Source organism: Genypterus blacodes, unplaced genomic scaffold, assembly GCF_046128005.1.
Source record: "Genypterus blacodes isolate CSIRO-AG114 ecotype Tasmania unplaced genomic scaffold, CSIRO-AGI_Gbla_v1 ptg000037l_1, whole genome shotgun sequence".
NCBI classification, from domain to species: Eukaryota; Metazoa; Chordata; class Actinopteri; order Ophidiiformes; family Ophidiidae; genus Genypterus; species Genypterus blacodes.
Window position 1 is genome coordinate 4,012,501 of NW_027466850.1, and position 27,658 is coordinate 4,040,158.

The 27,658-nt window shown below is 44.8% G+C and overlaps 4 protein-coding genes and 1 long non-coding RNA gene across 6 annotated transcripts in view; 2 read left to right on the forward strand and 3 right to left on the reverse strand.

Annotated features, from left to right (window-relative positions):
• Nucleotides 1–3,994, forward strand: part of mmp24 (matrix metallopeptidase 24) — a 24,354-nt gene extending 20,360 nt beyond the window's left edge. For both annotated transcript variants that reach the window (XM_076147285.1, XM_076147284.1), the window contains exons 8-9: nt 1,571–1,837; nt 3,194–3,994. In XM_076147285.1, coding sequence (XP_076003400.1) covers nt 1,571–1,837; nt 3,194–3,558 — 632 coding nt within the window. In that variant the 3' untranslated portion in view covers nt 3,559–3,994. The remainder of the gene's footprint in view (nt 1–1,570; nt 1,838–3,193) is intronic.
• A 6,545-nt stretch (nt 3,995–10,539) lies between these two features.
• LOC142996320 (uncharacterized) lies at nt 10,540–14,723 on the reverse strand. The gene is made up of 4 exons (XR_012961750.1): nt 14,578–14,723; nt 12,845–12,909; nt 11,990–12,137; nt 10,540–11,742 (listed from the first exon to the last, which is right to left on the reverse strand). It is a non-coding gene; the product is annotated as an uncharacterized LOC142996320 (long non-coding RNA).
• Nucleotides 14,724–15,795: 1,072 nt separating this feature from the next.
• eif6 (eukaryotic translation initiation factor 6) lies at nt 15,796–19,246 on the forward strand. Its single transcript, XM_076147180.1, has 7 exons — nt 15,796–15,889; nt 16,142–16,285; nt 16,716–16,801; nt 16,982–17,157; nt 17,268–17,444; nt 17,849–18,033; nt 18,414–19,246. The coding sequence occupies exons 2-7, from the start codon at nt 16,179–16,181 to the stop codon at nt 18,421–18,423; spliced, it is 741 nt and encodes a 246-aa protein (XP_076003295.1). The 5' UTR covers nt 15,796–15,889; nt 16,142–16,178; the 3' UTR covers nt 18,424–19,246.
• Nucleotides 19,247–19,439: 193 nt separating this feature from the next.
• map1lc3a (microtubule-associated protein 1 light chain 3 alpha) lies at nt 19,440–25,492 on the reverse strand. Its single transcript, XM_076147181.1, has 4 exons — nt 25,299–25,492; nt 22,892–22,947; nt 22,487–22,593; nt 19,440–21,659 (listed from the first exon to the last, which is right to left on the reverse strand). The coding sequence occupies exons 1-4, from the start codon at nt 25,336–25,338 to the stop codon at nt 21,497–21,499; spliced, it is 366 nt and encodes a 121-aa protein (XP_076003296.1). The 5' UTR covers nt 25,339–25,492; the 3' UTR covers nt 19,440–21,496.
• A 634-nt stretch (nt 25,493–26,126) lies between these two features.
• On the reverse strand, nt 26,127–27,619 carry dynlrb1 (dynein, light chain, roadblock-type 1). Its single transcript, XM_076147070.1, has 4 exons — nt 27,489–27,619; nt 27,168–27,243; nt 26,777–26,944; nt 26,127–26,684 (listed from the first exon to the last, which is right to left on the reverse strand). The coding sequence occupies exons 1-4, from the start codon at nt 27,600–27,602 to the stop codon at nt 26,641–26,643; spliced, it is 402 nt and encodes a 133-aa protein (XP_076003185.1). The 5' UTR covers nt 27,603–27,619; the 3' UTR covers nt 26,127–26,640.
• Between the last annotated feature and the right edge of the window lie 39 nt (nt 27,620–27,658).

The following is a 27,658-nucleotide window of genomic DNA, read 5'->3' on the forward strand; positions in this document are numbered from 1 at the left end:
GAAAACTCCCTTATCCCCTGCCTGCTGACTATCACTCTCTCTCTTTCTATGCACACACACACACACACACACACACACACACACACACACACACACACAGAGAGAGAGAGAGACAGACCGACATCTTCTGACGGAGTGTCCTGCTATCACGGCCAGCCAGGAGCAGATATTAATAGGTTTCCTCTCTCAGAGCTCTTGGCTGCTATCACACACACACACACACACACACACATTAGAATTAGATTGAGGATTTGTTGCTTTCCCCCGCAGTGGAACCCAGTGTGTGTCTGTTTTGTTCCAGGTGACGCTCTTACCCATAAACACGCTGGGAGGCATTTGGCGAAAACAAAAATGCCATTTCGGTGGCTTCCAGGTTCATAGTGCTTCATTTTTCACATTTCCGCTTTCTATTTCTGTGGCATGCAGCTCCGAAAAAGATAAAAAAAGATCAGCTGTGACTCGTCACCATGCCTCACCGATATACATCAATGTTTTATGAGCAAGTCTTGCCTTTTCACACTCATTTGTTCATCAGAAAGACATCATTATTATTAATTATTTTAAAGCTAAATAAATCCTGTAGTCAAGCTTCTTTAAAGAGGACTTAAACTCTTTGCATTTTCATTTAGGGTTCTATTTTAAAACCATTGCAGAGCTTTAATGAGCAAACTATACTCATTGCTGCATCACAGATGTGCACACTGAGCAAAAACTGCATTTGTTTAAGACACTGTCTCTTTAGAAGTCCCATTGTATTTGATTCAGCTCATTGAACAAAAGGTTTATTAACACAAAAGTCCCCTTAAGTGTCAATCTCTGTGTAGCTTCTCTAGTTCTCAGGTCACTGTTAGTTTTTGCAGCTCTGATCCTTCACAAATGTGAGTGTATGTACCTGCTGTCACCTTCATCATTATGATTCAGCATCTTGTATTGTATTCATAAATGCTATAATTATTCTTCCCATATGTTTTTTCCAGATATTTATTTAAAACCGCTGTCAAATCAGGCTCATTTAAAAGCTTTGTTGCTATAATTAAACAACCAATTTCCCCTTATGTTCCTCGGCTTTTCATCAAGGTAGCGAGCAGCTGAGGCTGAGTGGAGTCACGCTCGTCTCAGTGTCAACAATCCAGCTGTGACTTAATGATTTCCTGTCCTTATCTTCCAGAAATATGATCAGAATTGGGTTTGTCAGTTTTACTCGGCCGCGTTCTCACCGCCGTTATTCTGTCTGGCTGCCAGCTGGATGTTTCAGAAAACTACAGACGTTTCCACAGAAAATGCCAGACGGGTTCAGCCGTGGGCCAAGAAGGAATCGATTAGATTTGGTGGAGATCTGGATCTGAGGTTTCAACCCTCTCAGACTTAAATATGAAACTAATGGAGGACAACAATTGATTGGAAATTCTGAGTATGCATTTCAAATCGACTTTTAAAAAAAGTATGTTGTAACATGTTGGAAAGGAAAAGAGTCCAGGTTTATTATTTTTGTGTGCTTGAGTCTATAAACCATAAAGTGAAGGACTTGCCTTCTAACATGTAGACCTTGATCTCCCTCCCTGTCTTCCAGGTGATAAGTACTGGGTGTTTAAGGAGGTGACAGCAGAGCCCGGTTACCCTCACAGCCTGGTGGAGCTGGGCAGCTGCCTCCCCAAAGACGGCATAGACACGGCACTGCGCTGGGAGCCGGTGGGTAAAACCTACTTCTTCAAAGGAGACCAGTACTGGCGCTACAACGAGGAGAAACGCACGGCGGACCCGGGTTACCCCAAACCCATCGCTGTGTGGAAGGGGATCCCAGACGCACCGCAGGGGGCCTTCATCAGCAGGGAGGGATGTGAGTATGAGGGAGTTAGTGCTCCTGCTTTCACACAGGGTTTGTTCTGTTCAATAGTGCTATTTACTTCGGAATAGAATCAGTCAACAAGCTGATCAGGCGGTCAGTTTCTTGACTGAAGCAGCCAGACAGTCGAGCAGACAGTCGAGTAGACAGTCGAGCAGACAGACGAGCAGACAGACGAGCAGACAGACGAGCAGACAGACGAGGAGACGAACATTCTCCTGCTAATTCAATACATTCACATTAAATGATCTGTCCCTTAACTCTGGGTTTATGCTGCTGCAGTATAATATGTCGCAGGCCAGACACTGACACACACACAAACACACAGACACACACACACAGTCTCCTCGAAGGAAGCTGTCCATCATTACTTTACTTGTCAAGTTGTAACCCGTGACCTTGTGGCTGAGGCAGGCAAAAACACCAGAGGCAGATTTGTGTGTGTGTGTGTGTGTGTGTGTGTGTGTGTGTGTGTGTGTGTGTGTGTGTGTGTGTGTGTGTGTGTGTGTGTGTGTGTGTGTGTGTGTGTGTGTGTGTGTGTGTGTGTGTGTGTGTGTGTGTGTGTGTCTTGTGCGCGCGCGCGCGCACAAGAAGTGCGGCCACGGTTGATCGGGCGCTGTGTCTCAGTGTTAGATGAGAAGCTGACCTACAGGGAGTTTGGTGTGTGTGTGTGTGTGTGTGTATGCTACTGGCACAGAATGAAAATGGATCAGATGTCACAACTGTGTTTGAAGCTGAGGACTCAACAGCATGCAAAGCTCAAAGGAGGTTTAGGAGCAGTCTTTATTATAATACAGGTTTGAGTGTAGAGTGATTCAATCAGCTGGAGATCTCCAACTCCAGATGCAGTCAGACATTGTGTGTGTGTGTGTATGTGTGTGTGTGTGTGTGTGTGTGTGTGTGTGTGTGTGTGTGTGTGTGTGGTTATACAGAGATGACAGGCAAAACAACAACATAGGAAGCATAAGGGACATATGAATGAAGGAAAACATGAAAGTCAAGGTTGAAGAAACAAACGGTCGTCAGGGAAACACTGGCAGCAGCACAGACAGATGAAATATGATCCACATCAGATTACAACTGTACCTGTGACAGACAGACGGACGGACACAGACGCTGGCAATTACAACACGTGATTGTGTCGGCAGCTGGAATCATGACATCACTCTGTATGTTTACATGCAGGTTAAAACTTGAACTGTACTTTACTTGAAAAAGCCTTTTAGATTTATGAGCAAATGATAAAACTTAGTATAACCTTTTTCCCCAAGTGATTCAAAGTATTTTTCCTGATCTAATGATTTCAACATGTCCCTCCTTCCCCCTGCCCCCTCTTCTCCCCATCATCAGACTACACCTACTTCTACAAAGGAAAGGAGTACTGGAAGTTTGACAACCAGAAGCTCACGGTGGAACCTGGATACCCCAAATCCATCCTGCGTGACTGGATGGGCTGCGATCAGTCCGACATGGAACGAGCGGGTGGCAACGGTAACCGGGGCGACCGCCAGCTGCCTCTGGACGACGTGGACATCATGGTGACCATCAACGACGTCCCGACAACTGTCAACGCTATCGCCGTGGTGATCCCCTGCATCCTGTCGCTCTGCATCCTTGTCCTGGTCTACACCATCTTCCAGTTTAAGAACAAAGGCGTCCAGCAGAACACCATGACACAGCACTACTACAAGTACCCTGTGCAGGAGTGGGTATGACAGGCTGAAGCTTCATTTCAAGGGGTCAAAGGGCAGCGTTGAAAGATTTAAGGGGGTCAAGGGGTCATTGCATTATTGGCGGCCTGGCATGCTCGCGATACAATTGGTGGACGATGCAAAGACAATGCCGAAGGACGCTAATTGAGTTGAGCTGGTGAGTAATGAGACGAGCGCAGGTGTCCAGGGAAAAATGCTCTGTAGGCACAATGAAGGTGAGAATCTATTTGACTGACCCCTCTGTGCTCAATGGGTGAAAACACGTCAGAACATCTGATGAAAGCTGGAACGGCACGAGTCCACACAGACCCCAGGAGGATTCGATTTGCTAAGTCGGTCAGCTTTCTCAACCTTGCAAACCAGACTTGCCCGCGACTCCTTTGACAACGTAACCAAGGGAAACAGTTGTGGTCGTCTAAGCCTAGACGCCGTATCCAACATCTGGTCAAACAGTTAGTACACTTGAGCTTCTTCAACCTTTAAGTCAGATGAAATTATGAAAAAAATAAAGATAAATAAATTACAAATAAATCTGACTTGAAGACAAAAAAATAGGTAGAAAGGCCATAAAAGAAAACCAAGGACTTGTTGAGTTTAGTTTATTTTCGTTGTATGAGATGTAGAAATGTCAAAGAGGACCTTTCCCACACACACACAACAGAAGCATCCCCATCACTATCAACCCAAAACCTTTGTAGGTTTAGATCCCTTTACACCATCCAGCACCTCAGACGCTCACAGATGCAGTTTTATAAGACAATTGTTGGAGAAAACAGAACATTTTCTGCACCAAAGCAACAACAACAACAACAACGCATAGCTTTTCTAATGTGACATTTTTAAACTGAAACATACAACAATGCGTCACGGCTGTGGGACGACGGAGCAGATTGTGAGTTCACCTGCCATATCGTGGTCTTAACAAGCCGCTCACATCTTCGCCTGCAGATGGAGACGAGCTTAGTTTGGCTTTGATCTGCATTTGTTTTGTTCTTTACTCCCTCCTCTGTTATCTCAACAGAAGAGGGAGAGAGAGGCTGAGAGGCGAGGTATTGGGAAAGGAGGCCAAAATGGAGGAAAGGAGGAGGCGAGGACAGATTGATAGAGGATAGAGGCAGTGTGAAGCATCAAGTGGCAGTGAGATGGTCCCAGAGAGGAAGAGGAGAGGAGGAGGACGGAGGGGTGCATTAGTATGCTGGGTGCAGCACAGTGACATCGACTGAGCTTAATGAACTACTTCTGTTCACAGAGCTCTAATCGGGGCTCCTCGCACTCCACATCCCTCCTTTAATCCGACTGTCCTCCCTCTGTCTTTTCTCACTGTCCTCTTGTAATTCTTCTCATCCGTCTGGCCTCTTTCCCTCTCTCTCTCCATCTAAAATGTCTCCTTTTTCTCCTCTGTCCATCTGTGTGGCTCAACCCTCTCTATCTCTCTCTCTCTCTCTCTCTCTCTCTCTCTCTCTCTCTCTCTCTCTTTGTAGGATTCCACATCACGTCCTTATCGATGTAAAACTTGTGTGCAGTTTGTTGAATCAGCATGTTGGATAATTATAACTGGAGCTCATTGTTCTCTTTCCAGTTTTATCAAAAGTGCCAAAATTTCTCTTTGTGTTTCGCTCTTCAGAGGGATTTGTCTTTTCTCGCAAATGTAAAAACTGGCTCCATTCCAACATGTCGGGCTGCATTCCAACATGTCTCGCTAGCTTTGACAAGTTGTGCTGGAAAGTAACTTCGGGCGTCATCATGCTTCATCTGGACACTGTATTAGATGGCAGCACAACAGGTTTTAGAGAGGAGCATCAAAGTAAAGTCCTGTGATCGTGCTCCTCTTTGAGTCATCACTACATCCAAGAGTAATTAGTGATGTTTAACTTTTTAATGTGGCTTCCCAACACTGGTGAGCCTCCTGCACTGAAGGATTTGCGGATACGTCTCCTCCTGATACCTACTGTGTATTTCCAGACTGTGAGGGAAGATGATAGTGTGTCTGTCAGGTGTCACTTGATCCTCGTCTAGGTGGACTAATGGGTTTAAAGGAGGACAAGCTGCACAAGGTCAAATCATAGCAATGTAAAGGAAAATCCAGGAACAACATTCTGGTGTCAGGTGATTGACTGAAAGACGACCTTGACCTCGACCTTGACCATTCTCCCTATCTCTGGGTTTCCTTTAGGTCGTCTTGAGAAGTTACTTGGTGCAACTTTGATGAAAAGTTTTAGCCTAATCGCAAAGAATGTAGATTTGCTTCATGTCGTGTAATATTCAAAGTCTCAGCGAACTGTCTAAAGCAGCAGCAGCACCGTAACTGTCAGTGTATTTAAAGCACAGGCGCTCATTTAAATTCCATTAACTTCGTGCTGTTGCTCGTGATGGTGCACAGGAGCGTTTTCACTCCCTCAGTCAGAACGTCCCAGCAGCCTGGAAACCGCTGCTGTGGGGGAAGTTAGTGCATCTACGCTGAGTCACAGTTTAATGAGACTCTCTGAAAGTGACACACACACACACACACGCCCACACAGCATTAACCTGCACACAACCAACCAAACATCGTCTTTTTTATTCATTTTCTTTGTCAGAGTTTGGATTTACACACATTTCCTTTGATCCTGCTGTACTATCATGACATTGTCCACATCCTTGGTCTTCAAGTAAGACATTTAAGAAGCCAGGTTAGTGTGAAATGTAAATGTGCGGACACATACACTTACTACAGTGTGAATGATATGTACACATTGTGTTACAACTGTCACTGCAGTCCTGAAAAACATTTGATTGCATTTTGGTGATTTTGATCTCAGCTGAATTCCGAGCTCCTCTCCGGGCTGAGAGGAGTTTTTGTCACAAAGATTGTCACACCTCAGTAAAAAGGTTTCCATCTCACACTGACAACATCCACATAGCTGTGCACACAAACACACACTTGCATGCAGCAGTGTGAAGCATGTGCAGTGTCTTTACACGACATTCTCAAGGACTCCACACAATTTAAAAGAGAACACAATCTGTCTCCCTCCCTCACTCCCTCCCTCCCTCTCGCTCTCTCGCCCCTTGTTCTCATTCCCTGAGTTTGTACCTTATTCACCGAGCTCTGTCCTGCAGTAATTGAATGTGTTCTCAGCACATATCCTTGCAATTACTCGCTGCCGTCAAGAGCAATTCAGCACACGCAGCATTCAGCGTAAATCGATGTCGTTCAATAACCTACAGGGTTATTTGGACTCAGTGGAAAAGGCAGATTGGGTCTATGAGAGCGAACAATAGCAACACAGAGCAAGACACTTGGTCCCCCTCAGCCTATACAAGCAGTATGTAATGAGGGACATGGAACTTCAAAAGAACATTGCCTGTCGGACCAATCTTGTCTGAGGTTGTTCCACAGCTTGTGTGTGATCTGCTGCCTGAAGCCGATTGATTCCAGTACAAAACACGACATCATATTTTAAGTGAAGTTGTAAAGTTGAGAAAAGGACACATGTAAGAATGATGAGTTTAATAGAAACGGAGTTAATATGGGCTTAAAGGAACATTTATGTGGAGATTAGATTGCTTATTAGATTGATCCCAGCTTCTACTCATGGGAATATATGTGAGCTGTGTAAAGGTTGATTTATGGATTGTTTTATTTAAACGATTCTTCCTCAGTTTGGGGGAAAGCGTCATTATGGTCTACAGATGAACTTACTTAGGCTGTTTATTTATCAGCTTGACATGTGTTCTCTTTGCACGGCGTACAGCTCAGGGCTGTGAGCCGTTGCAGGTTTGTCATCGCTGAATGTTTTGCGTTTGAATTTAACAGGGGAGATGATGGGAAATGAGAACTTTCTCTGCGATCTCCCCGATGGGAAAACATTTCACCCTGCTGAGAGGGAAGATCCATCCACACGCCCACATCTAATGACTCCTAATGTGCTTCTATCATTGCGCTTTTGGTGCTCAAGATGACAGACAACAGTGTCAGTATGACTCATTTGTTCAATCCTGCTGTCTTACAAAAGCAGAAACTAGAGTTCATATCCCTACATATTGCAAACCACTGTACTGGTGCAATCAGGGATTAAGTGCCTTGCTCCGGGGCACTTGGGCAGTAGAAATTTATGTGAAATGCATGCTGATTTCACAGCCATGTTCAAGGGATTTCAACTGGCACCCTTCTGGCTGGTTGCTTTCATAAAGAATCACCCCTGTTGTCGCATCATCGTTACCTTAAAGAGCTCTCGTAATGTTACAAATGGAGGCAGAGTGAAGCGGCTTGTTGGTGGACTGAGCACCTCCCTGAGTCTGTATATATGTACTGAGGTTTGCAGATGTGTAGCAGTGTAATTCAGCATATGTCTGTTTGGGGAAATGTAAATGGAAGGAGGGTACTTGAAGAAATATACTGTAGTGATTGCATTGTCACTTATTCATATTCCTTATAGAACACACATAAAGACAACATATACTGTATGTAGGTGAGATTTTAAACTCTGCGGTGGAACATGTCTGTCCACAGCTCTGTTTGATGCTTATTTATTCAGCTCCTTATGGCAGAGGGCAAAGGGTCCTCTGGAAGTTTGCCTCTTGTATGGATGTCGTAAGCAGACCTGGGATAAACTGGCAGGGAATAAGGCTTCATTCTCTTCCGTGTTGTTTGATTTGTCAGCTGTGTTGTGCCAGCTGGGCGGTGCCTGTCCACTCTTGGCACCATATACCATCAACTTTATGCAACCGTCTAGTCCCAAAGGAACTGTGGGTGCCATTATTTCTGGCCGTGCCTTTGCAGAATCCTGATAATGCAGATATTAAACTGCTCTGATCTGTGGTGGACTTAACTCTTAGCTTTCCTCCACTGACTGAATTGATTTGAATGCGTCCTTTCCAGTGACCCATTTGGGCCGCGACATTGCGATGCTCAGGGACCACCCCCCCCCCCCCCGGTCCCCAGCAGAGTGCCTTGCTCAGGAGCATCAACCAAACATAGGGGGCAGCATGAAACTCTACACAGAGAAGACCAGAACCTGTGCAGGGCTTCAATCCCAGGACCTTCTTGCTGTGAGCCATCCAATGAAGTTATAAAAAGAGCACAGAGGCATTCACTAAATTATGACATAATGACGACTCTACAACGCATGTAAGAGTGAAGCAGCGATGCCACAACCTAATTTATTAACTGACTGATTATTTAAACATTAGCTTTGACTTAAAGAGGGCCTATTGGTTGCCATGGTGCCAGGCAGACAAGTTCAATAAGCCACAGGAAAAAGAAGTAATTGAAATGTTTGGGATCAGATCATGTTTTCCTATTAACAGCCATTAAAAGGAGAATAGAAGCTGCTCTCTACCCACAGACACCCTCATCGGTGAGTTCAGCTGTGGGTGTTTGTAGTCATTTTGCCTCAGGTCTGCTGGTCTGGTGACGTTCTGGTGGCTTTGGACAACAGTGAGTTGCCTTTAAAGGGAGACTTAGTCAGGTGACGTGGTCATTTCCAAAGACAAGTGGAGCTTGCCAGAGATGGAACATCTACGTCAGAGTTACACCTTCGCTCCTGAAAGGTTCTTTATTTGAGTCCTTCCTTTGGTGAGTTTACACACTGAAAATGGACGTTTGTCTCCACTCACTCAGGTTATGCTCAGATTTGTTTTTCGGAAGTGTCACCAAAACTAAACACCCGATTTCATATTTCAAATGTAGATACAGTATGTAACACGTACACAGACCATCTCTGGCAAACGCTGCTGTGCTTTTGGTGTGTTCTCATGTGGCTGCGTCTTCTTTTAACTTGCCTTTAGTTTCCAATGTTCTCTTTTCATAAAAAAAATAAATATGTAGAAGACTAAACACATATCAAAGGTAGTCCGGCCAACTTTTTGGAGTACCAAGACACGTTCTTTGGATAATATCACAACTACTACTACTACTACTACTTCTAGGGAGATTTTATCAGCTATAGCTTTAAGAGTGATTCACTTTGGTTTGTTTTTCTTATGAAAGATGAGTTTTCTGTAAATACTGTATGATTTTGTTCGGTTTGGGGTTTTTTGACGAAGTGGGTTGATTATAAAACTGAAAAAATACAACTTGGCTCACTTCTTTACATGCTAAACAAGGCAGCATTTGGTTGTGTACTTTATAGACTCATCATGTTGTACTTTCCAGTCAGATATCAAATATCAGCTCATGTAAATAGGAAAGCCAACAAAAGATTTTGAAGATTTTGTATTTAGAGTTCTCTGCTTTATTCAAGATGAAGGTCATCATCCTTTGCACATGTTGTACCATTTTTATGACGATGCTTATATTTAGTAGGCATGTTTACCTTCATGGTTTGAGAGGATATTCTGTAATTCCAGTTTTATTTCTAATGAGACAGAGTTTATTTAAAATGCTAACATAACATATTCCTGTTTGATTTGATTTTACTGTCCCACGACAATTATCTACCAATACACATGTTCTGTTAATAATGAAATGTCAATAAAGGTGAAAAATTCATTAACTTATAAGTGTTGATCATTGATTATCACACCATAGTCACAAAGACCCGTCCTTATCTTCATGATCGCAGTTTTAATTCTTTACTTTGTCTCTTTGAGGCCACAGTTTAGGTTTCCATGAGTGTTACGTGGAGTAAATGTAAACATGTCACACTTGTTACCTTTCAATAACGCAGGTTGTAAATCAATTTGTGAAAGACCATTAACAGTTCTGGCACATCTGCGAGCTTATGTTCATAATAAATGGAGCAGATGTGCAGACATTAAATGTGCCTTTAGCGTTTTGGGGAAATACTCCTTTAGGAATATGTAGCAGCCCTGCAGTGATGTGCAGCATGTCAAACCATCTGCCTGCCCACACCCACACACACACACCTCACTTTCACAGCATTTACTTTATGACTGACCTGATATGAAGGAAACTGGACCACAGTGGAGCTGCTGTGGTCAGCTGAACCTTCACTGAAACACGGTTCAGTATTTATGATGAAAGAACAACAAACCCAAAAGTAAAAGTACAACCTTTATTTCATTTATTGCACTTGAAAAGATTTTGCTGAGAACTTCAAGCAGTGGATTGATGAAGGTTTAAACCAGCCAGCAGCTCCATCCAGCACCAGCTTCCAAGACACGGTGAGGGAGCCAAGAGGCTGTCGCTTTGCCTGAAACCTTGGAAACCTGGGGGCCATTTGTCCCAAGAAGCTGCTGGTGGTGGAGCACCAAGGCAGCAGTGACAGCAGGAGACAGGAACATGCATCAAGCTCTGCCTCGCCTTTGTTTAACACGGCCATTTGTAAATCCTCAGGAGGAAAAGCAACTCTTGACTTGTCATCACGTCCACATCCTGTTAGGAAACCGTTTCATGTGTCTGTCAAACCCGCGGAGACACAGACACAGACACTGCGACCAACGAAGATTCCACGCTGGCACTGCCATATTTTCTATGGAAATGCATTTGGGGATTTTTTAAGACTATTCATCTTCATCACAAGGAAACACTTGGCATGCAGCCAAGTGTTTCCTGCCTGAAGAGTGGGAAATATTGTCTTACAGCTGAAAAGAAACTCCTTTAGTTGAGCTCGTTCCCTTATCTAACCCTCAAAAACATGAAAGTGGCCTGACCAGCTGATGGAGTGGAAAAAGAGCTGATATTTGAAATAACATCCACTTAACATAACATTACTGATTCGATGTTCTTACTGATTCTGATTTAAGTGTTACTGAATTAATTAGTCAAATTAAGGAAAACCACTGAACAAGTGAGAGTCCTTTTTTGTGATTTCCAACCGAAAAATGCTTCAGCGCCAACAGAGGAGCTACGTATCTGCCATCTACCAAGAACTTTGTTGTCTTTGTACTTAAGCATCTGATTTAAGCTTTTAAGCAACAAAAGCAAAATTTTATTCATCATTTTCCTCAAAGTAACGACACCAAACACGTAGAAGACGAGCAGCTTCTACTGCATCCGGCTGGAGTTTGGTTGGAAATCTAACAGCTCTAAGGCGAGCATGCAGGCTGCATTTGGATCATCTGTGGGTTCTGTGCAGCTTCAGCTCTGCAGCGTTTCCACATGTTGCTCATGCTCACTCATATTCCAGAGTGAAGCAGTTGTGCCTACATCAGTTCAGTACCAGTTGGTGCATGAGATCATGAAACACATGTTGTCCACCTTCCTGTTCCCCATCCGACACTGGGGCAGTTCTCCTGGGGTGTCTGTGTCGGAGGAGACAACATTACAATAACAATTTCACACTACTTTATCTGCACTATCTGTATAGAAATGGATCTCTGGAAGAATCCTGGTGCTTCAGATTCAGATTTGTATTTTGTTCCAGATCCAGATCAGGATCAAAGTCTGTGTTTGTGTGTGTGTGTGTGTGTGTGTGTGTGTGTGTGTGTGTGTGTGTGTGTGTGTGTGTGTGTGTGTGTTGTTTACTGTATGATGACAGTTGAAGTTCACCTTCAGAAGCAGCTGAGCTTTGTGCTTCCACACACTCCTGATGTTGTTCGGCAGTCACGTCCTCCTCCTCCCTCTCCCCGCTCTCCTCCATCTGTCCCTGCCGGCTCTGTTGTCCTCCCATCGCCTCGCTCCCTGACACACGTTACACCTGACAAACACACACGGGTACAGTCGCACATATTGGTGACATAGAGGTCAAATGAGATGCTGCAGATATTACAAATAGGTTCTCAACTAAACCTAATAACATTAAAGTGGGTTGGTATGTTGAAGCGTTCAGGCACCATATGGGGAGAAAAGTAGTGCACATTGCAGTTGAGAGCTGAATTGATTTCATTTTGTCTGACAAAAGCCCAGTTGCCTTGATAAGTTTGAACCTTGTGGCAGATACAGATTTATGACTCAAAAAACAAAGTCTCACTCGTGTTTGACAGAATATGAGTCACCCTCAAACACCTCCATGTGCCAAAGCTCCAACAACTGGGCTTTTGATTTCAGTCTGGCCTCTTTAAAGATCATATGCAGAGGAAAGCTCCTTTATCACAGCACTCACAGTCCTATTGAGTGCTTGTAAATGTAGTGACTCTAAACTCTACATGACTACATGTATAGATAGATGTTAAAACTTCCATTATTCTCTAACTAAGGCAATAAATTGACATTTCCCATCCACATTAATCAGCGCACAGTGTCACTCTGAGTAACAGATCTGCTTTATGAGAGATTGTGCAACACTTCATGTGCACTATAGACACATAATCCTTTATTCGTGTGAGGGTAAGTCGGCAATGTAAACAATTCCTGCTGCAAACACTGTATTTCAATAAATGTATCATATCTAAACACGCATCTTACCAAATATAAACGAGTACTTCACGGAATACTTATAGGATCCAGAGGCTCCACAGGAGAAAATCAAACTGAGGACGAGTCAAAAGGCAGACAGACGTTCAGTGTAATCACATTGACTTCCATTTTGAAAAGGACACAGAATGCAGATCGGAGAGATATTTTTCATTTGAGAAGTGTGTAAGTGTGTGTTGTGTGTGTGTGTTGTGTGTGGGGAGGGGCGGGACAGAGAGAGGGAGAGAGATAGAGAAGGACCTTGAGTGGAAGGTGAGGTGATGTTGACAGAGCCGGAGAAAGAGTGGACAGACAGAAAGGCCAGGAGGAAGAGAGAGAGAGAGAGAGAGAGAGAGAGAGAGAGAGAGAGAGAGAGAGAGAGAGAGAGAGAGAGAGAGAGAGAGAGAGAGAATGAGACCAGCCTCCTCTGGTTATCATCTCTACATCTCTAATCTCCTCCAGAATGATCCGTCCAGGACTCCAATCCAATCAACACAACACTATCAGTTTAGTGGAAGCATCTGATAGGATCATGTTCCTCTGCTTAACACTTTACATAACCTGATAGCTATGTGAGCCCTGAAAGCTTCCCCTGGTGCTTCTTCAGCCATACTGGAAATCACACACAACAACAGGCTTTGAATTCGTTATTATTGATTATTGGTGTGATTGAAACCTCTGGCTGGCTTGGAGATGATGGATCCATTTCTTGCCTTACCAGAGGGTTTGTTAACGTGACTGTTAACACACTGACGGTTGGCCTGGAAAGGTGGATTAAGCAATGAGTCATCACCTACTGATCCACCTGCAGTTGGAAGAACATTATCAGTGGGAGGTTGATACTGTCCTCCTCCATGCACGATCAGACTGACCATCAGGAGTCGCTGCTGCAGCTACTCAAGAACAGACAAGTATTACATCAAGGCAGTCTAAAGTACACAGGCTAAGAGCTTCTTCATCAGTATTCACTGTAACCTGCTCACTTCCCCTCCACAGCTGTCTGAAAGGTCATGGGGCTAAGTGGCGCTCGCTCGCTCTTTCTTTCTTGCTCTCTCTCTCTGTCTCTTGCTCTCTCTCTCTCTCACACTGCTGCCCTCTTCTAAGGACAATAACACCGAAACTCTTCTTCCTCTGGTGCAAAACCTCCATGCAGCCCACATAATGCAGCGGCTGTCATTCATTTCACCTCTTCTTTCTCTCTTTCTTTCACCCTGCTAATGGCGGCTAATGTCAATTAATGGCAGCTTTCTGTGAGGTGCCATAATCTTTTTTTCTTTCATGGATTAAAGTCAATAACGTGTGAGAGTGAGTTTGTCTCTGCCTTATTGTACACATTACATTGTCCTCCTCAGAATTTCCCCACTGGGATCAAATAAAGTGTTTCTTCTTCTTCTTCTCTCCCCATGGAGATGCTCCAGTAGAAGTCGCTGGTGTTACAAAGACTGGAATTGCTTAAGAAATAAATGATTTCAACTATGTTTCATATCGTTATTGCACTTATTCTTAATGCTTTATCACGTGTTGAATGGGGACATTGTCTTTGAAGTAACTGATTTAGAAATAATACGTTATTATTCTTTGTTTATGTCGATGGAACACTTGATTTTTACATCAACAGACGGGAAGAAACTGAGACGTTAACGACACTGATAACTCCGCCCCCACAGAGAGAGAGAGAGAGAGAGAGAGAGAGAGGGAGAGAGAGAGAGAGAGAGAGAGAGAGAGAGAGAAGAATATTTAATTACCCCACGCAATCGGCCCCCCACGTGATCAATGAGCCCCGTCTGTCTCCACGCGGCTCCAGTGGGTTAGCGGTGTTTCCAGGCAGAGTTTACCGAACTGCGCGTTGAGGAGGCGGCTGGCTCCAAAGATCGTATATGTAGAAGAAGATGGATGCTATGGGAGCGACAGGATTTTATTAACCTATGAAAGTGTTTGTGTTTATATATGAAAAAGGGTTACGTGTTCATTTTCTGTGTACATGTATCTTTGGGATTACTTAGATTAAAAGATTAAGGTTTTGTAGAGTTGGAAAAACAAACATGTTTCTGTAAACGTGGGACTGTGTGTCCTGAATGCACCAGGACTACACCGTCGCAATTCAAACACTTCCAAGGGCTCCATGTTTGTCAAACAAACATGTTTTCACAAATAAATAATGATTAACACTTTTCATTTATTGAGCCTATGTCAAGATGTGGAAGAAACATCATGAAACAAGTTCACAAAGTCACATACGTAGTCAGAATTGGAAACTAAATAAAGCGAAGCAGTAATCCCTCTTGCTTCTCTGAAACGCTCTTTGTCCTCGCTGGCTCCTCCCCCGCCCCCCCTGCCAACAGTTTTCGTGTGACGTCCCGGTCGCTGCTCGCTAATAGAAGCGTCAACAAACTGGACGTCACGCAGAGGAGCCGATGTAATTGGCTCAGAGCGGCGAGTGCGGCGATGCGCGACGCGAGATGGGGAGCATAGCGGCGCACGCAGTTGCCAAGCAGGTTAGGAAAGACGACACATGCGCACACACGCACACGCACACGCACGCACACACACACGCACACACACGCACACACACACACAGAGTAGGGTCAAGTGAAACAGTCAGACCTGAATATGTAAAATCACCTCATTAGGTTGACGAGAGGTTGACAATTTTAAATTGAGAGATACAAATGATATTTCCTCACTTGTAACACGAATAAATAAATGGTGTCTATCTTTATTATTTATCTTTTTGAAAGGTTGGTTGCCGATGGTCTATGTCTATGATTTAATTTATTATTATGAATTTGTTAAGTTAAATATGTTTCGCTTTCAATTCGATATATTATTTAACATACTTTTATATATTATTATTTTTGTCTTATTAATTTTATTGATGTATAAATTACACTAAAGCACATTAAGGGTATATCATTTAAATACATGGGACATATTTCGGTGTGTTTTTCTGCTTGTGTGCGTGTGTGTTATGTACGTCATCACGTTGGTCCTGAAACCCGGAAGAGAACACGTGTGGTAGAGGGGGACACGCACGCTCGAAGGCCTCTAAGTATTCAGGTACATTTATCCATTTTACATGAAATTTAACCACTAAAGTGTCGCCTGTTCCGTTGCGCATTAACTACAAAGTGTCCGCTCACGGGCTGCGTCCTTGTTTGACTCTCTTTCCCGCCGCTTGTCGCTGTTGTAAACATTGGTTCGTTACGCTGTTAGCTCAGGCGCCGCCGCCGTGAATCTTTGCGAACTCCCGCACTCATGAATGTCGTGATTACCCGCCGACCGCTCTCTGATTCTTAAATAACTATCCAGTTTCAGGATCAGAAAGGAATCGACTTTTTCCTCCATCATGGCTGTGAGAGCGGCATTCGAGAAGAACAACGAGATCGGCTGCTTCGCCAAGCTGACCAACACCTACTGCCTGGTGGCCATCGGCGGCTCAGAGAACTTCTACAGGTGAGGCTTGGACATGAAACATCTCTGTCAGATTGTTGTTATTTAATATTGTGATACATAAACACGTTGGAGCGAGGAAGCTAGTCGGGGCTGTGGTAGTAACTAATCGTGGTGCGTTCAGGAGTGTTGCGTTTAATGTCTCACACTGCATAAGAAACTATGGAAAGATAGACTTATGGGTGTTAACATCCTATAATCGGAACACTCAGTAACTGCCTTGTACAATTTGTCCAATCCAGCACAGATGGGTTCATACGTGTAGGTACCTGAGGAGGAAGCTCAAAGAAACTTGTATGAAATTGAAAGAACTTTCTCTTAGGTTAGGAACGTATCACTCAACCCTTCTTAGATGAGTGAGTGTGTCCAGTGAGTCCAGTGTTTCTGGTGCTGATGTAATGTCTGACAGGCTGTTTGTCTTGTGTGTCCTCAGTGTGTTTGAAGGTGAATTGTCAGAGACCATCCCTGTGGTTCATGCCTCCATAGCAGGCTGTCGCATCATAGGGAGGATGTGTGTGGGTGAGTGCTGCTCAGAACACACACACACCCATCATTACATTAGTATTAACGTTCAAATGTATCTGTAAACTACCAGAGGAACACCCGTCACCCACTTCACCATAATATTGATCAGTCAGATATGTAGTCTTCACATTTAGCATGCTGACCTCTGCTGACCCCTCGTGACCTTGTAACCAGGTAACCGTCACGGCCTGCTGGTACCCAACAACACCACAGACCAGGAGCTGCAGCACATCAGGAATTCCCTGCCAGACGGCGCCAAGATCCAGAGGGTGGAGGAGCGTCTCTCTGCTCTCGGGAACGTCATCGCCTGCAATGACTACGTGGCCCTGGTGCACCCCGACCTGGACCGGGTGAGACGGACACGCGCTTGGATCAGCACCAGCACCATCTGCTGAGGATCACAACAATCAGAAGCTCGGGAAACATCCAAGCTAACATCGTCTCTCTCTGGCTCCCTCAGGAGACGGAGGAGATCCTGGCTGACACGCTGAAGGTGGAGGTGTTCCGTCAGACAGTGGCAGAGCAGGTCCTGGTGGGCTCCTACTGCGCCTTCAGTAACCAGGGAGGCCTGGTCCACCCCAAGACCTCCATAGAGGACCAGGATGAGCTGTCGTCTCTGCTTCAGGTTCCTCTGGTGGTGAGTGATGGTCGCCTCTCATGAGGAGACGCTGCCCCCTGTTGGCCGCGGCCTGCATGCTGCTGACATCACTGAGGTCTCGTCTGCGTTCGCGGAGGTTCTTCTCCTGGTGTCGCCTCCAGTGTTGTTTATTCCCCCACTAGATGTTTAAGCTTAGAGGGGAGAAACTCACATGTTTGTCTTGTCAGTAACAGCATTACATCGCCACATGCCTCCATCTTTGCCTCCAAAAAAAATTCTTTATACTGAAGAATCAAATTTTAAATTAAATTACAGATTTTTTCCCAATTAAAAAATGTGATTTAGATTTGGAGTGAAAGTCAGTCAGGTGAGCTGTATGGAGAAGCGGGGCGGTGAACTTTGACCTGTCTGTGGGTAAAGCGTGTGTGTGTGTCTTCCCTCAGGCTGGCACTGTGAACCGTGGCAGTGAGGTCATCGCGGCGGGGATGGTGGTGAACGACTGGTGTGCGTTCACCGGCCTGGACACCACCAGCACAGAGCTGTCAGTCATAGAGAGCGTGTTCAGGCTCAGCGACGCCGCGCAGCCGTCCGCCATCGCCACCAGCATGAGGGACTCGCTCATCGATAGGTACGTCTGCAGACTCACAGCTTTGGTTCGGCCCGAATTAACGACTATAACTTCATTTCTGTCAGATTTTTCTTTAGTTTTTCATTTCCTCAGCCTAGTTAGTTTACTCACTCTGTGTGTGTGTGTGTGCTCGGCTCTGATCATCCTGACTGTTTGACCCAGATTGTTGTTTTTGACACACGCTCACACGGAAGAGACGGTAACCATAGCAACATATATAGGGACTGACCGACTCATTCAATACACATCACACAATCTTCCTCAGGAACACACACCGTACAAGTGTGTGTATGAGTGATTACAGCTTGACACGCACACACACACTCGGCTCTGTCGTGGTTATGTCACTAAGGTCTCTCTCTCTCTCTCCGTCCCTCCAGCATGGCGTAAACCTGGTCTGCACCCGTCCACCTGTGAGGAGCTCTGCTGCGGCTGCGTCCGGTCTCAGATGAAGCTGCTCTGGACTCTTCTCTCACCTGATCGACCTCTTACATCGTCTCATTCATGCAATCAAGTTTTACAGTGATCTTTCATGACCTTTAGTGGCGCCGCAGTTACGTGTGTGTGTGTGTGTGTGTGTGTGTGTGTGTGTGTGTGTGTGTGTGTGTGTGTGTGTGTGTGTGTGTGTGTGTGTGTGTGTGTGTGTGTGTGTGTGTGTGTGTGTGCGTGTGCGTGCGCGCGCAACTGTTTTCATCCAATCCCACCACACAGGGCAGAAAGCCAGCAGGTTGTTTTCTTTAATTAAAATCAGGAAGCAGATTTTTGCTCTGCATCTCATTCAGCATGCAGTGACCAGATGTTCCTACACACACACACACACACACACACACACACATTATCCCAAAACTTCCAAACATGCCAAACGGCTCTGGAATGTCAACGTTTGTCTGACCTGAGTTTGTAAATCGCGGTTGCTCTTATTGACATGGATGTAACAGTTTGAAGTCCAGCTTCTTGACAGGCTGAGGCTGTGTTGTAGGGACTCAAAGCGAGTTTGAGCTCATTCAGGGTTTGATCCCGGAGAGGCGGTGACATCAGATACTAACAGGTGGAGCCACGCGTATGTACGTGTTGTATGTAAAGCTCGACTTCTCTGAAAGCATCTAACAGATGAAAGGTTGCCTTTTTATCCACTCGTGAACTTGGCTGATGTTTGTAAAGGGACGATGTGTGTCCTTTTGTCTTGTAAAATAAAAAGAATCCCCCGGTTTTTGCTGCTGTTTGGTGTCTTTCACATGTTGGTTACAGATAGGAACTAAAGTGCAATTGGTTCATCTTAGCTTTCTGGAAATATTTTGTTTCTGGGATCCTTTACCTGCTAACTAAACAAGTGGGTGGAACTCATCCTCCTTGGTGGAGGTAATGAATGCAAGTCTCATCAGAGCAAAGATCAAGCAGGATCCGTATTTTCAAGGCAACTTATTTATTGGCAAATGCTTTGAATCAGGTTGTAGCGATGCATCTATGTACACTGCTCATGTCAGAAAGCCTAAAGGAAACAAACACTCCTGTAATACAGATTTGATTATATGATCGTTTATATGCACACTTTTTTTTGTTTCACACATACACATACACTTTCAGTTTTTGGTTTGGGGGGGAAACATCTAAAAACACTTGGTTGTTCCAAAGAAAACAATACAATTAGATCTATTGCGTAAAATCAAAATACATTTATAAAAAAGAAAAGAAAAAAACATGCAAGGTTTGTTGTGCATCAACCTTTACTGTCTATAAAGTTTTAGTCACATACATATAGAGCAGAGAGACGAGTGGAGGAGATTAAAAAAAGAAAGATCATTGTTACATAGATACAGGAAATAAAAACCTAAAAAATTCAATGCCAAGTCATTTTTTTTATAATTGTATTAATTTATGTGCAAAAGAAGCTCATTCACTTCCTACATTAAATACATTTTATCATCTAAAGCTCGACTACGCTACCATGACAGACGCGGCAATCTTACAAGCTCTCAGACGGAGGGGAAGGAGGAGGCGTGGCCTGGCCGAGGGTTCACTGGGGACCGGCGGAGCGACAGGTTATTTGAGATAATCGTACTCAGCTGGCTCGGGCACCAGCTCGGGCCGGAGTTACTCCAAAGCTGTCGCGGGATTGTTTCGATTGGCATTTCACCGCACCGTCCAAGTGGGTCAGAGGGGAAGAAAGGTCACAACCAACAGGCCTGGTCCTCAGTCGACCCCAAAGCCGCTGGCTGAGGCCCCCAGTTCACCTCAGCCTGCCAACCTGCTTCCTCTTATCCTCCTTATTTTCATTTCTCCTCTTAAACGTCACATTTCACCCCAACAAACACGCCTGAGCAGCCAACAGGCGTTGGGACTGGAACATGGTTTTCACTCGGAGCACTACTCGACAGGCCTTTTTCATCTGCTACACCTGGTTGGTCGACTGTGAGACGATGTGGGCGGGGCTTTGTGCAGAGTCTGACAGGTAACCCGGTGATAATGCTAGTGGTGTTAGAGCAAACTTTTGTTGTTCCGGTCCGCCTGTAGGAGCTCGTATGACGCGGGAGAGTGGATTCCTGTCGAGTCGCGACGTATGTAAAAAGCTTTTTTATGTGAGGGATAAATATTGCACACGTGAAATCACTGTGGATGCCGTTGAAGTTAGCAGAATGACAGTAATGGCGTGATTGTCAGCTCAGACGGCCGGTTGAGCTTCGGGCTGACGGTAAATATGCGATTTAAAAGGAAAACTCGGCTAACACAAACTAAAGCGAACTGAAGCTACATCTAGTGTCTCCAAACACAACTATGAAGAAAAAAAAACGTGAGATAAAAAGCTCAAATAATTAAAAGAGGTGGAACAATCGTGGTGGATCCATTTCCTAGCTTCATCTACTGCTGTTTACTGAGTGTTTGGACTATAATCTGAGTCTTGACTGCGCCGTGGTGCGTTTACGTGTCGTTCCACCTCCGAGCTGCACCGGCGACATCAACATAGTCTGACATGAAAGCGACTGCCCAGCTTCAAGTTTAGATGTGTATAGATATTTTTGTGTAAAGATGAAAATGGATTAATAGCGCAATTATGGAACTTTACAGCCAGCTTCCAAACGCCACAGTCATTGGTGGTTTGAGTCCCACTAATTATCAGGTGGGACCGGAGGAAATAACAAAAGAAACTAGAGCAGTCAGAACCAGCACAGGTAGGATCTGGACTCTGACTCTGGGGACCGGGGGGAGACACACAGGACGTCTTCTGGCTGCTGTAGTGTGTTGTACTTAGTGACTGATGAAGAAGGGGCGAGGGGGGGGATCTGACCCAATGATGACCTATGTGGCTCTATGGAGCAAAGTGGGAGAGGATGATGGAGTTTGGTGGTTTCTGATTGGTTCTGTGGTCTCCCCCCTCCCCCCTCCCTCTCTCCCCCCACTAGCACCTGAAGATGTCCAGCTTTCCCTCCCCTCCCCCCCCTCGTATCGCTCGCCCCTCCGCCGCCCCTTAGCAGCCGAACGTCTCCTGCGAGGCGTAGACCATGTAGAGGAAGCCGTCCTCGTCTCTCTCCTGCTCGTAGATCTCGGAGATGGGGGTGGAGACGGACACCATGCTGTGCTGGTTGACGAGCAGGAAGAAGGCCTGTGTGGGGTTGAGCTGCAGACGGCGCCTGGCGGGGGCGAGAGCGGTCAGAGAGGGAGAGGGAGGGAAGCAAATGAGGCCACGAGGCATTAAGCAGAACATCTTATTACAGTTCCGGGAAACGGATGTTTAAGTTTCTAGGGCCAGAACAAAGGGAAAGAAAGAGGGAGAGGAAGAGAGAGCGACTGGAGCGACTTAACGCTGCAGTGGATGTGTGACAGTGACTGATTCACCAACTGAGGTCAATGCAAGAATACGGAATTCAAGCTGCAGCTGGAACAGATGATCAACCAGCAGCTACACGTCACAACAGAAGAGCATTAAAAGTAGAAGCTGCTGAATCAGCTGTATTCAGGGGGGGCGAAGGCCACATTAGAGCTTTCAGAGTGACTTGGATTAGACTAGAGGTGCCAGGGTCAATGCAATCACACAGTCTGACTCTCTTCTTCTCTCCATTTAGCCCATCACTCCCTCTCTGCTCCCTGCATCATATTTCACCTCCCTCCCCCCCCCCCCGTCTCCTCTTTCCCTCCTCACGTTCCAGCTCTCATTTTGGACTTGGTGCTCTCACACACGGACACTTCTTAGCTTTGTTGCAGGTGTGTTTGTATGACCTTGCAGAGACTCCTGTTTGGTTCTAAATCCTTCTAGAAAGTTACTGAAAGCCAGACAACTGCACCACAAAACATATCTCTGATTTTCACATTATGTATTTATATCATGCAGTTTGTTTTTATGCTCTTTCTGCACTGTGGGACACTAACATGGCCTTTATTGCTGCAAAACACTGTGATTGGAAGGACTTTGCTCCTCTCTGTGTTGGAATTGTGTATGTGTGTGTGTGTGTGCGCTTACCTGATGATCTTGACCAGCTCGCTCATGTTGACGTGATCGGGGACCAGGAACTTGGTCTTGTCCAGCACGGGCAGCTGCTTCTCGCCCTTATACCGCTCAATGATCACCTGCAGCAGCCACAGAAGCAAACGTGAGCCGGGCTAACCAGTGTGTGTGTGTGTGTGTGTGTGTGTGTGTGTGTGTGTGTGTGTGTGTGTGTGTGTGTGTGTGTGTGTGTGTGTGTGTGTGTGTGTGTGTTACTAACTAACAGGAAACATCTAACCGGGGAGGGAAAGAGAAACGCTGCCCTGAATCAGACGCGCTGTGCTTCAGCTGATTAAGCCTCTACAGCTTTTATGCGCTAGTGAAGCTGGAACTGTGTGCTTTCAAAGCCGGACCTGAAGTGTCTCAGCTCTGGAGGCTTACCGGGATCTTGTTGGGGTGCTGCTCACGGATCTGCTGGACCTCTTTGCACCGGTCAGCTGTGGGTAAACAGAGAGAGAGAGCAGCCGTGAACAAAAAGGCCTCACACAATGACAAACACACCAGTGAGGGAGGAAATCAGCGAGACATCATCTGCTTATTTGATACTTTTATAGTTTACGGTCGTCTTTGTTGCTCCTGTCATAAACTTTACGCCCTCGTTTGCACCTTTAGGTTTTCCTGTGACTTTAGGTTCGTGTTCCAAACGCGTTGATGCTTCTGAGCCTCATCGCAGCACGGCGAGCCCCAAAGTGCTTTAGCTGCTGCTTCTCTGTGGTTTAATGGTTACCAAGACAACTTTATGGCACATTATGGCCATCAACTGGGCTGCGTGGTGTGTGTATGCGCGTGTGTATGGGGGGTGGGCTGGTCAGGCTGAATAATTGATGACATGCATTTCTAATTGTTTTTTATTGAGTAGTCATTTGTAATTTCATGCAAAGTTATGTGTGATGTTTTGCAGTATTCACACACACTCTCTCTCTCACACACACATCTGTTTTCTACCCTTTATATCACCTTAATGTGCTTTGGTGGCGCTCTTGCATCAAAGTGTCAGAAACAAAAAGGCGGTTGAGCCCATTGTGTGTGGGATCTAAATTTGCACATTTCATAACTTTGCATCTCATTTGCATGTGGATGTGAACTCTCCTGCTCGGCTCCCATCTGTGCAGCGCTCCACACACTACCTCTACCTCCTCTGTTTACAGCACACACACACACAGCTTCTGGAAGGTGAAGATGAGATCAATGCTCTTCTTCACTAAGGCTATTTTTCTGACACCGGGAGGCTCCGAGCCTCAGATGGGAGTGGAGAGTGAATGAGGCCTTTGTTGGGCTGTGGGGATGGAAGTAGACCTCACACACACACACACACACACACTTGTTTACACTATCTTATTGTTTGATTAGTTTCTATCAGCTGTTTCAGATGCACATGTCGGATGAATACCTCCTTCCAGACATTCATGTTCATGTTTCTTTCATTTTCATGTATTTGTTTGCTTTCATATTTCTTCCACATTCTTTGGCGACAGTCCCCTTTATCCTCTCCTTAAACCCTGGCAGATGTATTAAATAACTGCTGGCTGGAGCCCCTCTGACAGTGACATTGTTTCTGTCCTCCACAACACCGAGGGAAGGAGGTTTTTGTGAGTAATCTGAGCCGCTCATCTTGCTTTTAGCCCCAGTAAACGCTGGTCCACTTCCTGTTACAGTGACAGTTAGGGGCTCTTAGAAAACTGATTTTTTTTCCCCTAATGCAAATGCGGGAGAGACCCAGTATTTGATGGCAGTTTAACTTAAACCAACACACTGACCACATGGGGATTGTAGCCTACATGTAGTCATTTCCAACATAATTCAGTGTTTTCAGCTACAATTCCCCTCAAATCGTGTGTTTGCTGTGAGAAATAGATGATGATTGTTTAGATGATAGCGTTTAGAGATAGAAAAGAGATTCTAAATCTATGTCTTCCACTGTCACATTGGTGATAGCGCAGATGTTACGCAATATTTAATACTTACATTCTTGTAGTTAAACTATTTCTTGATGTTTCTCACACAGGCTTATAGAGTCAATGATCTAACTCGTCAACTTGTATTGATTCTCAAATAGCTTTTAGAGTTGTGCAAGACACTAGAAATGTGTGTCAGTGTGACACAGTACACACACACACACACACACACACACACACACACACACACACACACACTTCTTCTATCTTTATAAGCATGTTCTCAGATGTGTTTCCACCTGCAGTGACTCTGCTGCTGTTTGACCCTTATGCAATATGGACTCTGGGGCTCCTCCCTGCTGCTGCGTTTGGCATCAAATTACAACATCAATCACTGAACACGTGGACTGGAAATATGTGTCAGCACATGTTGTTTATCTTAAGAGTAAACAAGACTTGTTAACTAGTTACACAGTCTAGTCCCCATGCCCTGCTGGCTACCTGCTGCTAATCTCTGGCCTATGAGCTCTGGGCCTGATCAGGACACCACAGTCACCCTGAACACATCTGATCATGAGCAGACAAACCTGTGATCTACAGGACAATCGATGCTACTTAATAGGAATTACAAAGCATTTAACGCTTAAATTCACACTACACTCTGGAAATAACGTCATTTTGACTAGCGCTCCGCATCTTGTTCATAAAGTTACAATATTATCTGAGCTATATATTTCTTTTGGTTATAAACGGAGGTTATTACGGCCGCCCGGTGAGGTTTGACGTCCAAACGAGTGAACACCTTGTACTCTTGTCAACAGTCATGCTAAGCTAAGGAGCTAACGGGCCGAGCAACAACAACAAAGCTCCGCGCACTGTACCGACTTTCTTACCGAATGTCCTCCTCTGTTTGAAGGGTCTGTCGGACGGCATCTCGGCGGTCGTTATGACTCGGTAGTTACCCGGTGGGTTCACGGTATAGCTGGTTTATTACGCGTTTATAAGCGTGTAGTTTTCGGTGTAGCGGCTCTCGACTCCGCTGCCAGTCTGAAGCTCTTATGGCTCGCGACAAACAAAGCAAGTAAACCGAGCCGCTGACGTCATACTCTGGCTTCTTAAAGGGCACTTACGCCGATTTACCTTTAACATGTTGGCAAGAAACGGTTTTATTTTATTTCCGTCATAAAGGGTATTTCCGCAATTAGAATATGAATTCACAGCTCTCTGCTCACTTTTTCAATTTTAATAGAACATTTTAATTTTCAGTTGGCCATGATCTCAAGAGGAACTAGTATATTTTAAGTATATTTTAATTTTAAGTATATTTTATATTTTTTCCAGTATATTTTCCAGTCTGTTGTTTATATTATCATTATCAGCTGCAAATAATTGGATTTTTTGGGTGACTTTCTCTTACAATTGATGGTTTGTAGATGAGGTGCTACTTGGATGATGTCATTTAGCTCTACTTGTTCTTTGATGTGCTGTAGCGCCTATGAGGTCAACGATCTTGGGTTTTATGTCATGGTGAAAAACAAAAATGGGCTACATAACAGTATAAACAGTGAGGGGCTGAAAACATCTCCTTATAGGGGTCTGGCTGGCAGCTGTATGTGTGTGTGTGTGTGGTGATTCCATACAATATTGCCTATTGTGTGTGAGTGGTGAAACCTATTAGAAATAACTGATAAAATCCTATTAATCAAAGACAAACAAGCTCACATTTTCCTTTTTTTTTAATTTGTTACAGTTGAACAGAAAGTAGACACGGTGTGAGCAGAGACGTGTTTGTAGTGAAGTTCACTGCTCAGAAATAAAATACTTTTGCTTCATGATCTATTGCCAACAAAACAATAAATAAAATGTAATTTGAAGATACAACTGAAGAGAGAAAAGCACCAAATGACCTTAAAGATGTAAAGTTGTGTTATGGTGGAATCTCCTCTCTAGCATGTGCTGCATTCTGCTGGTCCAGCTTCTTGTGACCAGCCACAGGCCATAAAGGAGCTGTGATACACACACAGTAACAAAACAAGTGCATGGAGAGGAGACAGCAATGGAATGGAATGGGAACCTTCAACTTCATCGACCTCCAAATCCTGCCTTTACTTTATTATACAGCAAGTGCATATAATAAGGGGTAGATAAGAGCTGGATAATGGAAAACAATTGGTAAATGGAATAGAAGAGAGACGGACACAGACAGCAATGAGACGGACAGCAGGTCCTTCTGCTTCAGTCTAAGGGGTTCTGAATGACCATCAAGAAGTAGTCCTTATCTGCCAAGGAAAGGACAAGACAGCTCAAACCACTGACAAGATCACACACATTTGATACATAAAGACCTCAACGTTGTTCTGTGTGATCTAACCTGGAGCGATCATGATCTCGTTTTTCTTGGAGCGGATACGGAGGAAGGTGAGGTCGTTCTGGGGGTCGATATCTCGCACGGTGCTCCTGGCCTTCATCACCAGCTGGTGGATCAGCCCTGCGTACTGCACCGTGGTGGAGTTGTCCAGGGTCGTCTTAATGGGGATTCCTACCAAACAAAACAAAAACAGCTGGACGCTAAGAGACGCCTCATAACCACAAACTGTCCAGTGTAAACACTGTCTGGGCAACAATGAACATATTTGCATCCAACTGAACTTGTGTCTTCATGTAGAATCGCTATTCAAACGTTGTTAATAAGTGTTCCAGGTGAAAACCAGCTCAAAACAATAACTAAGCACATAGACTATAAATCAACCCGGAATATTTACCTTCTGAGTTGAGTACGATGATTCCTTGCACTCCTTTCTGACTCTGGATTCTCTTCAGAGTTTCATCTACTTCAGCCTGGAAAACAACAACATCGGTTAGCATCATCTTCCTCAGCGTAGAGTCCGATGTTTGACCAAAGCAGCTGATGCTAACGCTGTTGCTAACGCTGCTAACACACCAACCAGACAACGCCCGACTAGCATTAGCGAGCTAGCTTGATCTAAAATGATTTAACGTTTTGCAATATTCATTCAATACAGGTTTAACGATCTCGTAAGACACAGCTGTTGGATAAACGTTGGTCTGAAATCTCATCCTACCATGTCAGCACTTGAGTATTGGGAGAAATCAGACTCCGAGCGCAGTAAAATAGCAGATAATAACTGTCCAGTTCTGTTGCTATAGTCGAAGATGTTCATAAACTTCCGGGTCATCTGCTTTGACGCGATTACGTCAAAAGGGTAATGTGAACTTTGAGATATTTTACATT

What these genes read in the sequence shown, in the direction of transcription:
- dynlrb1 (XM_076147070.1), bottom strand. Translation starts at nt 27,602, where the DNA reads ATGACCCGGAAGTTTATGAACATCTTCGACTATAGCAACAGAACTGGA. An exon ending in AATACTCAAGTGCTGACATG is followed by an intron (nt 27,244 to 27,488) that starts GTAGGATGAGAT and finishes GTTGTTTTCCAG; the next exon opens with GCTGAAGTAGATGAAACTCT. An exon ending in CATCGTACTCAACTCAGAAG is followed by an intron (nt 26,945 to 27,167) that starts GTAAATATTCCG and finishes TTTGTTTGGTAG; the next exon opens with GAATCCCCATTAAGACGACC.
- map1lc3a (XM_076147181.1), bottom strand. Translation starts at nt 25,338, where the DNA reads ATGCCGTCCGACAGACCCTTCAAACAGAGGAGGACATTCG. An exon ending in CAAACAGAGGAGGACATTCG is followed by an intron (nt 22,948 to 25,298) that starts GTAAGAAAGTCG and finishes GTTTACCCACAG; the next exon opens with CTGACCGGTGCAAAGAGGTC. An exon ending in AGCACCCCAACAAGATCCCG is followed by an intron (nt 22,594 to 22,891) that starts GTAAGCCTCCAG and finishes TGGCTGCTGCAG; the next exon opens with GTGATCATTGAGCGGTATAA.
- eif6 (XM_076147180.1), top strand. Translation starts at nt 16,179, where the DNA reads ATGGCTGTGAGAGCGGCATTCGAGAAGAACAACGAGATCGGCTGCTTC. An exon ending in GGCTCAGAGAACTTCTACAG is followed by an intron (nt 16,286 to 16,715) that starts GTGAGGCTTGGA and finishes GTGTGTCCTCAG; the next exon opens with TGTGTTTGAAGGTGAATTGT. An exon ending in TGCACCCCGACCTGGACCGG is followed by an intron (nt 17,158 to 17,267) that starts GTGAGACGGACA and finishes TGGCTCCCTCAG; the next exon opens with GAGACGGAGGAGATCCTGGC.